Genomic DNA, 13,108 nt, shown 5'->3' with positions numbered 1-13,108 from the left:
TTTTCATTGAGACAACTCAAATGTTGGCTGATATATCCAGCATAAAATCACCTGGAAGTTTGAAAATCTTTATATTAGGTAAATGGGGGCTCAAGGAAATATTGACCCGATTCAACCCCTTTTTAATACCCAGCGTTACTATTATCAGCAAAGAATTCTCTCTGAATTTAATTTATATATCTCACACATTAACCGATATTTCGGTACAAAAATCAAGTTACTGGGGTCCAAATATTCGGTACCTAACAGCTTGAACAGTTTTAGTTGGATTTGAGCAATTTTTGATCTAAAATGGCATACTTTATATAAATTATTAGTGTAATATTTTATACCGCTATATTAATTTGTGTACGGGAAGGTGAAAGTATCAAATCCAACTTGACATATGAGGAATATGAGTCCAATGTCACGTACTAAATTTAATCGAAATCGGTCGGTCGGATCCCGAGCTATGTGAGTTCACCATAATATGGGCGGTGCCACTCCGTATATGAGGAGTGACCGAGGTTATACGCCGATTTCATCCAATTTCTCACTGCCGGTAGGAGTAGTTATGGTATTTGCACTAGGCAAATTTGGTTGTTGTTAAAAAAAAAATGTTTTAATTTCCAAAACAGTTCTCTTTACGCTAACCAACTTCAGACATGTTCCTGCCTTATAATTTTTTTATTTTTAAACTAATTACATTTCACCTCACTCCCTTTAAGTTAAGCTCGAACAACAGATATCCATTCATATAAAATCGCACAGTAAAAACGAATAGAATTTCAGCAGTTGAATACAGAGCATTTGCCGGCATTAAAGTCAAAGCTTTGCGCTATTAAAATCAATTTAATAAAGGACAACTACGCCGTCTGTGGTGAGTGAGAGAAATCATAAAAATTGGTATCTACCGATAAGCAAATAGAATTGTGTCAGATTTTGTAGAAATGACAGCTCAGAAGCTCACCAGAAATTTGCTAAAGCGGCGAAAAAAAATACAAATAAGCTCACAAAGAAACGTCGCGGCGAACGCGTAAAGGCAAGCAAAATCACTTAGTACACGCTTTTTGTTGTTATCACAACTAACGCTGTTGTTGTTGCTTGTGCTTTGCTTGTCGCAACAATTGCGTTTTATGGCAGAATGTTTGAGCGGCAGCTATCGGCACCAAGCATCGGCAATAGCAACAAAATGTCACAGCGAAATGACAGTTTGTTTGGCAATCGAGAATATCGATTCCAAGTGCGCATAAATACGCACAAACACATACAAACAAACATGCGGGGATGTGTGCGTGAGCGCATACAAATTGTGCAGCATTTTAGTATGTCAGTTAAGTAAGCGGCAAAATGTGCAATAAACGAAAGCTTTAAAATTTACTTTTGTACACATGTCTACATTGTGTGCAGTATACAATACATATATATATATTACCTATGTACATATGCAGTGAATGTTTTATTCAGAAAACTGTGTATATATTTAAGCTTTTTACCTTAGATTACTGTTTTTTCCATATATATATATATTTTTCCATTATATATAATATAAAAAAGACCCAGAAAGAGTAAATAAAACGCAAATTTATCAATATTTATTTTGTCGCCTTCAAGGCAATCGACAGTAGATATACTTATGCCAACGATTTTTCCAGGCTCGAAACGCTTTTCATCAGACCTTTTTCGGTTAGCCTTCAGCTCCTTCAGCGAATTTTGTTTTATTTCCTGGATCGACTGAAAACGGGCTTCACAAAGCGGCAATTTCAGTTTGGAGAACAATAAAATACATAGAGCCAACTCTGGTGAATGCGGTGGTTGATCGATCGTATTCATTGCCTTCTTGCCTTTAAATTCGGTCACAATCGTGTCTCTATGCATTATCATCGGGTACCCATGAATAGTTCTTTCGCAATTCCGGCCGTTTTCGACAGATGTTCTCACGTAAACGCCTCAGTACGGCCAAATAGAACTCCTGACTGACCATCTGCCCGTCCGGGATAAATTTATGATCCACCAAACGACGAATATCGAAAAAAGCAATGAGCGTCGCCATGACTTTTGAGAGGCTTTGGAGGGTTTTTTTTTTTTTTTTTTTTTTTGGTAGGTTTTGGGGGTTTTTTTTTTTTTTTTTTTTTTTTTTTGTTGTTTTTTGGTTCAGCTCGTTTATTTTTGCCTCCATTCCGGTGATTGTTGACTGTTCGTGTTCGATGAAGCATGTTCAAAGAGATCTGTTTACTGTACTTTTTTTTTTTTAAATTTCAGCTTTATCGGGATGAGTCGACCAAGAACGCTTTTTACACCCAACATATCTACCAAAATCATTCTAACGGACTTAGGAGAGATGTCGAGCTCTCTTGCTATTCCTCTAACACTTCCCTGACGATATTCAAGCACCTTCACTGTTTCATTATTTTGATCAGTTGAAAAGGTCGAAGTTTGTCCATAACGAGGCATGTTTTCAACGATCTGTCTTTGAAGGCTTTGTACCACCCATAAGATTGTGTTTTTGATAAAACTTATGCCTAGTTTCACAGCCGACTTATGCAGCTATTGTAAACAAACTGGTTGACAGATCGCGCTCACATTTGGCATAGTAATTAAACACAGTCCTACTAACTTAGCTGAATAAATATTTTTACATATCATTTACTCGGCGAATTTAATTACAATTTCCGGGTCTCAATGTAGATCTAAAACAATCTACACCTAAAACTGAGATCTTTCGTGAAAATCTTCAGAGGTTTCCACGGAATTTCATTAAAATCAGTTAGGCCTTGTTAAGTATTTCAAGCATATACTTTGGAACATTTTTATGTATATAAATAGCTACTACGATTTTCGATAAAATGTTCACTTTAGTAACCAGAAATCATTTGAAATACATATAATCGCAATAAAGCACAAAACTTCTGTTGAAATAAATCCAACGTCAAATTTCAAATTCAAGTGACTTCTCTAATCAAGCATAAAAAGTATTAAAGGTTTAAATTTAAAATAAAATTCGGTTGATTAGCCGCACATTCGCTTTCAACGGTGATAAATTCCCAGAATACTTTATACTATTGTATTGAAATAATTATCTCCAATAGAAATCAAAACAAATATGCCAAATAATCAGCATTAACCGACGTACACATACACTCACTTAACCACCTATGTACAATAAAAACAAAAAAGCACATTAAAGCAATCAAATCGCCGCAAACAATTAAAGCCATAATTAATGCAACAAACAGGCGCGCGCGCTGATTAATGAAATTGTGACTGAAAAAAGGTGAAATAAAAAATAAAACAAAAACAAACACGAAATCAAAAGTGCCCTAATAAACGTCAATTGAAAGAGCAATTAACGCGTCACCCGCCAGCGCCAGAACAAGTGAGTGACGCGCGCGTCCGCGCCTGCATGACACAAAATGAATGTGCGAAATGAGGCGCGACGTTGCTCATACGTCACGGCGTACGCCGCATACAAAGATGCGCCAAGCGCCAATATTTGCCCATTGCCGGAGGAGATTGACGCACAATGTCCTTGTTATGGACGAAGACAAAGCCTTGATTGTGCCGCAAATGCGCGGATACACACTGCAGCAGCTAAAACAACAACTGCAAAAACAACAGCTGCAGGGACAACAGCAGCAAGCAGCACGACATGCATTGACGGGCAGAATGTCGAATTGACAACGAGGCTACAAGCAAGCAGCTCAAGTCATAAGAGCGCACCAGCCACTGCAGCAACACATATACACATACCACACGCCTGCAGCCTTAATATGAGACCGGCGCTGCAGTTGCAGCTGCCACTTGGACCACCGCTGCATTTGAGCGATGAGGAAGATGATGGGAGTGTTGATGAGACGGGTGATGCAACGGATAATGATAATGAAGGGCACTGCAGCCTTCAGCAGCACTGCTACCATTCACACCAGCAACAACAAACACGTAATATCGACCACAGCAGCAACCGCAGCAGCCACAGCTCAGCATCAGACAGTGACGAAACTGACATCGGTGTGCAGGCTGTTGCGAGGGCCAATGACAGCCGCCTGTTAACAGCATTGACCGCTGCGCCGCAACCAACTGCCAGCGCAGACATTGACACATCCACGCCGTTAGACGATGTAACGCAGGTATCAAGTTTCGATGATGACTGTTTTTTGCTGCAGACGCCAACGGCCGCGCAGAATGAGTAAGTTCAATCGATCTGTGTGTTAGTTGGGGGTGTACACGGGGTTGCATGTACACGTGTGTGTGAGTGTGTGGGTGCAGAGACAATGCCTGAAAATGAATGACACGCTCACATGTCTAAACTCACATGTCGTGGCTGTTGAGTGCCTTCGGTATTGAAAGCCATACATTTGTCCGCCGCCAAAATCGTGTTGTATTACCCGCTTGTGTGTTTGTATGCATGTGTGTGTGTATGTTTCAGCTGGCGTTCGTTGTAAACAATGTCTGGACAATAAAGTCTATTATTGTTAGCGGTGTCTGACCTACAACATCGCAGCTCACAGCTCACAGCTTGCAGCTCGTTTGAATAAGTTTTAATTATTTGGTTTTGTTCTGATTAATACGGCCGCTGTGGCTGTGTTGTTGTGTTTCTCAATGCAGGTGTTTTGTCGTTCACCCGTGTCTGCCACAAGGATACGCACAAGGTCACCGCCGATTGAGTTCGATCGAAGGTTTAAATAACAAGCCATGACAAAACAGTGTGCGATTGCAGGTGTTAGAAGCAAATTTCAGATTAATTCAAGAGAATTTTGTTTCGTTGAATTTTGATAACTAAAATTATTTGATAACCAGAATATAAGATTATTTAGAGGAAAATTATAATAAAAATTTCCTAACATGTAAAATTTTTTGTATTTTGTTGAAGATGTATATGGTTTTATTTACTAAAAGATACAAGTCCCGGTGGCACCACTGCCGCAAATATGAGTCATCCGTCTGCAATCGGCACATACAGTGAAATATTTTTAACATCCTGGATAAGAGAGTGCAAAATGGCATCGATTGCCTTAAACTACTGTAGAAGAAACATTGATAAAAGCTGGTGGCTCTCACCGAAAGTAGTCCTCTGGTTCTACGACACCATAGTCAAGCCCATTATGTTCTTGGGCTCTTTATGCGATGAAGGGCTTTATAAAACACCACATTTGCAAAGAAACTCGAAAGCGTGGCGGCAGTGCACTAAAGTCCACTCCTACCATAGCACTTAACGCCATCTTGCACATATTGCCCGTAGACATCGTCGGAAAGTGTATGGCCCCGAAAGTTGCTGTCAGACTCAGACAATATGGATTCCTAAATTCCTAAAACCACTTTGACTTTGTACAGGATCACTTGAATCATGGAGGCGCCTACCGAACTCTGGCGGCTACTATTCTGCCCATATACCGGCGAGGCAGTCATGGTTACGAAGAAACTGTTGGAGGAGGGGAGCAGTAAGCTTCTTTACGTATAGGAAGGTTGGTGGAGGGGTTTACTGGCAGGAGATCTCTATCTACTCCAGCTTCAAACTTCCTAACTATTGCAGGGTTTTCCAAGCCGAGGTGGCAGCCTTTAAGGTAGCATAGGATTTACTGCTCCGGAGTGTAGCCTCCTTCAGAAAAGTGCCCATCCACTCAGATAGCACAGCCTTGAGTGGGTTCAGGGTTGGCCAACGAGTGCCTAACCTCGATATCAATAGCATGTCCTTGTGATAATACTGGTATGGGTGCCCAGCCACAACGGAATCGCAGACAATTGTATAGCTGTTGAACTAGCAAGAAAAAGCACCCTAGAACCACTATCGGTAGAATGGGAGCGGGTTGGTGGTCTTGTGTTCTACTACTAGATAGCTTTGCTTCGCGGAAGCTTGGCCAGCGCTTAGCCACCATCGGTACATGCGCTGTCGCAAAAGCCTTTTGACCCAAGATCGATTGCAAGATATTTAGTGATCTCTTTGTCCTCACACTAGCCTCTCCCTAGTTGTGGGGCTTTAAACAGATCATTATCGTATTAGCTTCCATGCTGTATGGTAGGGAATCTTGCCAGATGCCATCTGCAGCAGTTTTATGGAAGAAGATGAGGTGGGAACAACTCAACACTTTCTTCTTGACTGTCCTGCGTTATCATATTTGGCATTGGAAAGCAAAGTAGTTCGGACATAAATAACGACGGTACTTACATAAAAGGCAGGGCAATTTGCATGAGAGAGAGAGGCTGGAAATCCTCCTGTGCTTCTGTCCAACATCACCTAGAACTCATCATAGATATAGAGGAACTTCGCTATTCAACTATTAGATTGAGATATCAAGTCTTTCTTAACATTGTGTGGTACTGTATGACGAATATTTCTGCTCAAATTAAACCGAACCACCAACTGGCATTGCAAACGGCGAGTATATATATCTATAGCATAACAGTCGGCCACTTTAACCTGAGCTAACCTAACTTAGCTTATCTTAAACATTATTTCTGAGAGTTTTTATGACTGGCTTTTGGAAAAATCAGTTCCATTCATCTCATTACTCTCTATAAAGTTCCCCAACTCCAACTTAAATGTAGAATTTGATGGAGCTCTTCCAGACTTACTGCCAAACTTTCGGGCTTGCAAGTCAATCAGTAATTTTCCAACATTTTAACAATGACTTGCCAGTTATTAATCGTAAGAATTGCATCTCATCACTTCTGTTTTTTTACAATATCAAAATTTACGAATTTCTATCTTGTAGGGAAAGTTCCAAACCTCATAATGCTCATAAAACCTACAAGAGTGGTGTTCGATTCGGAAATACTTGGTTCACTATACTCCAACTCCGCTCTCTTCTCACAAAAACTACATATTACAGTTCTCCAGTCGGGTTGACTACCAAAGTTTATCTAATTGTAATGGTATAATTTCTATTCATAACAGCTTTATTAAATTTATGCCATTTTAAGGCACATCAAATGCTTGTTCGTTTCGCCATTTTCTCTGTTTTTGCGTATGTAAGACCGCCAAAAAAACTGTCATTATTTTTAGCTAAATAAATTGTGAATATGAAAATGTCACAGTACAAGCACATAACTGTAATTAACTGTCAAATATGCATAATATTCCTTAAATTTAAATGCATTCGACTTGGGTATTTTTGAATTCAAAATATTTTCGAACACATTTCGCGTTTAAGTCACGCGTAAGCATTCATTCCACAAATGTATGTTTGTATGATGCAATTAAAAGTGTATTTTTAAATAAACAAATTTGCAATAATTGGCTGTAAAATTTTTGTGAAAACGTTGCAAATTTCATTCAGCCTTGGACTAAGGCCAAAAACAACTGACTCACCTTGATCATGAATTGCCAACGAAATATTCGAAATTACACTACAAACTAAATTTTCAAATATTAAATTAACTCGTTGCAATTATAAGCGAATTTTAGTAGCAATATTGACATATTTATCTCTAATAATATTAAAGTATTATCAAAGGGTGGTACATTTTGATGTGCCCTACTTTTTTAAAGAAAAACCACAGAAACTTCAAATTAAATTAGGACATTAATTAAGCACATTCTTTGGCATTTATTTTTTTAGGATTATATTTTTCAAATTTTGGCCGTGGCTACGTCACAGTTGATACAACCATTGAGTCTAATTTGCGATGACTCGTTCGAGCATTTCGACTGGTTACTCGCGCATGACGCGTGATTTTTTGATCGAAGGTCTGAATCAAAGCGTGATCGTCCTCATAGACTTTAGGCTTTACATATGCTTACAGAAAAGTCTAACGGTGTGAAATCACATGTTCTTGATGGTCAATTGACCGGTTTAAAACGTGAAATTATCTGCTCATCGAAGTATTCTCCCAATAAATCTATTGATTGATGTGGATGTGCTACAATTTCAGGCATCAAAAAGTCGGCTATCGGTGGTGTCGGTGGTCGTTAACGGTTAAGACCTCACCGGCATCATTTTTAAAGAAATATGGACCGATGATTCCCCGGCTCGCAAACTACATCGAACCGTTGTTCTTTCTATGTAAAATGCCAACTGTTAAATCTCGTCAGGTTGCTCTTTGTCCTAAATTCGGCAATTTCGCTTGTTTAGATCCCCATTGAGCCAGAAATGGTCCTCATCGCTGAACAAAATTTGGCTCCAAAACGTCGGATTTTTTTAGAACTTTTCAAGACCCTACAGAACGAAGCGATGTCGCTTGAGAAGGTCGAGCACGTTCAGTTCTTACACAAGCTGTATTTGTACGCTTTAATTTTAAGATAACGAAGTAAAATGCGCCAAGTCGTTTCATACGTCAGTCCGAGTGGCTGCGAACGGCACTGAATCGACTCTCCACGGTCTTCCTGTACTCTCTTAACTACGGCTGCGTATGATCTGTCAAAAAAAGGCAATTAAAAAGGGCCTCTAATTGGATCACCCGTTATTATAATACTAGCGTGCAAACCATTAAATGCCCAAATGTGAGCACACAAAATTCAATGTATTTTTAACAAGCGCCGACTATACACTACATTTATTCATTTGACACAACCAAAAAAAAATAATGAATTTGAATAAATTAAAATCTGTTTTCTACATAAATAATGCAGGTGAGCGCCATTTGGGGGGGCGCGTGGCTTTCGTGCATCTAAGTGATTTCAAAACGTTTTTATTTTGTGTCTGTGAAGTTCACATAGCAAAAAGAATATTATAAATTAATATTTTCAATTTTTTGCTTTTTTGTTTTTGTTTAATTTTAAGCAGCGTCACATCGCCGGCTGCGCTAAAAAAGTTTGGCAACTGCAGCTGTTGGCGGCGATTAGCGCGGCGCACGGCTGAATTGCCGACAATTGTTGCTGCTGACAAGAGTGGATTGTCGTTTATTTTATTGCCAGCTTAACAATTTAGAACATTTCCTTTTTCCTCTTTCTTTTTGGCTTTTAAAATTCACAAAATGCCATCCGCATTTGCCAATTGAATAATTGTGTTTTCAGACACGCGTTTTTGGCTGCGCGAAAAGCTTGCCAACCGCTTTTAATTGAAAAATTATTACAACATGCCGGGTTTTTTGTTGTACTTTTCAAGCCTTTGGGCTGCCATTGGCCTGAAATATCATTGACGTGTTTTTAATGTGGATATTTATAGTTTTTATTGCGATTATTTTCGTGTGTTCACGAAATGTTTTTAAATTTTGCGGTTAGGCAAATTATAGTACTCACAGATGTGCTGCTTATAGACACATAATTAGCCAAAAAATATGTATGATATGCATATGTATAGAAGTTAAAAAGAATTAGGGTGGTACGCAAAATGTTTTCACACCCTCCATAATCAGTAATACCGCGAATAAAAATATTAACTTTTCCAAGGGTCACACCTAGTGTGAAATTTCGAAAAATTCTAATAATCGATAGATATTACCGTAAAAAACGCATACTAAAATTAAAAAAAAAACTATTTAAACAAAAAATTTAAATTTTGGTGGAAATTTCGCGACATTTCTTTTTTCAAATAGTTGGAATCGAAAAAAAATTATCCATTTACATTTATATCCATACATTTATCCAAGCCTTTAAAATTTGTTTCTCAAAGACCTGTGCAAAATTTCATGAATATCGGTTTGTTAGTTCTCGATAAATCTTGCCAATCGATTTCAAAAACACAGTTTCGAGAAAAAGATGTTTAAAGACCTCGCACGTAAACTTAGCTAGCATCGAGCGCACAAGTTCTCAAGGCTGTATCTCCAAAACTATTACCCGGATCAATTTATAAAAATAATCGACGACGAAAATAATGTTGTAGCATTTAATAAGACAATCAAAAAAAAATCGATTTTAAAACCGTTAACCCATCTAACGCCTTAAGTTCCTCCTTAAAAACTATTATACTACATAGCTCCGACGGCACAATTTCTACGCCAGCAATGACGCGTTCCACTCATTTGGCGCTCGTCACGGCCCGTATAGTGCCATACATTTTAATTTATTCGTTATTTCTAAAATTTTATGTGTTTATTTTTATATACTTTTACATTGGTTTGCATTTCGATACATAACTTTTACAAATTGTTTACATAAATTAAACACGATTTTGTATTTTAAAATTTTTAATTTTCGCTCAATAAATTTGCAATTAATTTTGTCATATTTTGTAGTTTCTAATAAATTGCGTTGTTAATAATTTTTAACATTTCAATTTAGAAACAACTAATTGAATTCGCTAATAAATATATGTAGTATATAGTACATACCGCATCGAATTTGTACCTTCGCTGCAACTAATCTAACACCACATTCCCAAGGGTATGCTTGGAATTTTATTGGAGTAAGCGTATTTTCAATGAATCCATCTGATCAAATTTGACCCGGACAGACAAAAAAATATAACTACACGTCTTTTAATTCAAATTTTTATTATCACCTTGCAGATAAACTGCCAACGTTAATCCAATTTTCCATGCACTTGTTTTGAACCTTGACTGAGATGACCTTCAGTGCTTTCAGCGAATTTTGATTTTTGCGATTTCGCTATATTTTAGAACAGTTTCGATCTCATATTCATAAAGCCATACCTCCTTAGCACTAATGATGCATTTGAAGACCGGGTTTTGTTGTCCAGCATATCTTTTGCAACCACAACATGGCGTAATTTTTGAAAAATAATGGAAAAAGCGTCAGGTCCTTTAATACGATTCTGGCATTGACAGGCTTTATACCCAAAAAATTAACCAAAATGTACTGAGCCGATCCATTAGAAATGTTGAGATCTTCTGCAATCTTGCTGATGCTAACTTGACGATTTTCAAAATCTGCCATCTTTAACAATTTCGGTGTTATCACTCGCTGGAAAGTTTTTAAAAAAAACGTGTAACATCTCAGCAATCGAATGTCTTTTCAAAGATTTCATCTGAACTTTTAGAGAATTTCCGTATCGCTTTAGTTTCTCATACCAAAATATCGCATTTGCGGATGCATATCTCTAGCAGACCTTCCTGAGCTCGATACAATGCCTCTTCCCATTAACCCAAGCTCTTGCACCTAATAATTATAACAGGATCTTTTAAAGTTGTCTTAAGAAATAATTGAAGGAAATATTCCTATTCAAAAAGTTTTAACTCCGTCTTCTTTACTGGCATAGACACCACTTACGCGGTTATAACCGAGTTTACAACAGCGCGGTAGTCGTTTCTTCTTTTCGCTATTTGGCGACAATTCGAGATATCAAGTATAGCCTGGTCCTTTTCCACCTGATCTCTCAAACATAGTGGAGGTCTTTCTCTTCCGGCGCGTACTGAATCGAAAGCCTTCAAAACTGAAGTGTGATCTCTTATATAAATCTTCCACAAAACCTTTCTCTCGAAAACTTGATCAGATGTTGTCGCTGTCCATACCTCCGCACCATATGTCAAGACGGAAATGATGAGGGACTTATAGAGTTCTGTTTTTTTCCGTCGAGAGAGAACTTTACTTTTCCATTGCCTACTCAATCCGAAGTAGCACCTGTTGGCAAGAGTTATTCTGCGTTGGATTTCAAGACTAACATTGCTGTTGCTTTTAATGCTGCTTTCAAAATAGACGAAATTATTTACAATTATTTATTTCGACGCGAGTGCGATCGATACCAAATTCAGACAAAGTTGCTTAAATTTAACTAAATTAATTTTTTGAGATGCTTTTTTTAACACATTCAACAATTTTGAGTATTGTATTAATTTAGATTGAAGTCTGTAAATATCCAAATTGCTCCGCTTGACAAATACATATCTACACCACCACCACCACCTGCAGAGGAAGATTAACATTTTCTAATGACAAATTTATACGAGTCGCATAATTAAATAATAATATTTGACTGCTTTAGCGGTTGTTCAAATATTCAATTCCCATTATTAAATCACATAAAAGCCACCGCTAATGGCATATAAATATCTTCCGTTCTCCAGCGACGCATTATACCCACAAGCGCTTTGCAACAACCATATTTGCCGGGAATTTGTGGGTGGGAATTGTGAGGCAAGTCGGCAAATGGAGGAAATTCAAATTAATAGCAATTTATGATTTTATCGTTAAATTTTATATTTACATTTTCCTTATTTTTTGTCGAAAAACCACTTTGTGCCAGACGATAGCATAAACAACAACACAAAGCGCTAAACGAGCCAAACGGGCCAAACGGGCTGCTGAGGAATGAGTTGTTTCCAGAGTAAAGAAGAGCAAATAATTCCGCTGCCAGCAGAGCAAATAGCAAAGGATCATGAGTACAATATGCTATGAACGCGTTAGGGTGATGCTTAAACGTAAGGGAAGAATTTTACAACTGGTTTTTTAAGTCTCAATCGCAAAGTCAAATGAACTGTAGTTGAAGAGAACTTAAATATATTTTGGTGCTCTTTTCAAGCGATTGAAGATTAACTTCTGGTTATCAAAGTTGAAGTTACCCATCGCAAATTAACCGTTATTATTTGCCTTTTCCACCTTAAAACAAGTACCTCTTAAGGATTACCACTCAACTCTACTTCAGTTGAAATTTCATATTAGCGGTCACAACTCAACTTTTCTAGCAAGAGTTGTAAGCAAATACATAAAAAAAGTTGTACTATGAAGACAACTCAACTTTTTTTGATTTTACACGAAGATAGAAAAAAATTTATACGACGAGGACAACTCAACTGTTTTGACAATAGTAGTACACGAAGATAAAATAAAAGTTGCACGACTTTGACAACTCAATTTTTTGAACAACATTTGTAAACGAAGATCAAAAAAAAATTATACGACGCTGACAACTCAACTTATTTGACAATAGTTGTACATGAAGGTAGAAAAAAAAGTTGTACGACATTGACCTCAACCTCTTTGACAATAGTAGTACACGAAGATAAAATAAAAGTTGCACGACTTTGACAACTCAATTTTTTGAACAACAGTTGTAAACGAAGATCGAAAAAAATTATACGACGCTGACAACTCAACTTATTTGACAATTTTTCTATTCCCGCTGGTAATGTCAAATATCTGTCCTAAATTTGAGTTGTTTCAATTTCAACTCAACTGAAACGAGTTGTAACCGTTAATATAAGTGACATCTTAGTACATTAAACTGCAGCTTAAGGAGTAGACATCAAAAGGAAGTTTGTTTTGATGCTTTGGCACCAACCTACATTCCTTCACATG

The 13,108-nt window shown here is 37.6% G+C and overlaps 1 protein-coding gene across 6 annotated transcripts in view; it reads left to right on the top strand.

The window, feature by feature from the left end:
• LOC108966419 (cytosolic purine 5'-nucleotidase) overlaps window positions 1-13,108 on the top strand; it is an 84,659-nt gene that overhangs the window by 55,438 nt on the left and 16,113 nt on the right. Inside the window, exon 1 of one of the 6 annotated variants that reach the window (XM_018929302.1) lies at window positions 3,109-4,165. The exons of the other annotated variants lie outside the window; for them this stretch is intronic. Coding sequence (XP_018784847.1) covers window positions 3,393-4,165 — 773 coding nt within the window. The 5' untranslated portion in view covers window positions 3,109-3,392. Of the gene's footprint in view, window positions 1-3,108; window positions 4,166-13,108 lie in introns of those variants that run through there. 6 annotated transcript variants of the gene reach the window in all.

Source organism: Bactrocera latifrons, unplaced genomic scaffold (assembly GCF_001853355.1).
Source record: "Bactrocera latifrons isolate USDA-ARS-PBARC rearing strain unplaced genomic scaffold, ASM185335v1 scaffold_16, whole genome shotgun sequence".
Classification (NCBI taxonomy): Eukaryota; Metazoa; Arthropoda; class Insecta; order Diptera; family Tephritidae; genus Bactrocera; species Bactrocera latifrons.
Note: the sequence above shows the minus strand (reverse complement) of the source record. Positions and strands in the feature narration are given on the sequence as shown.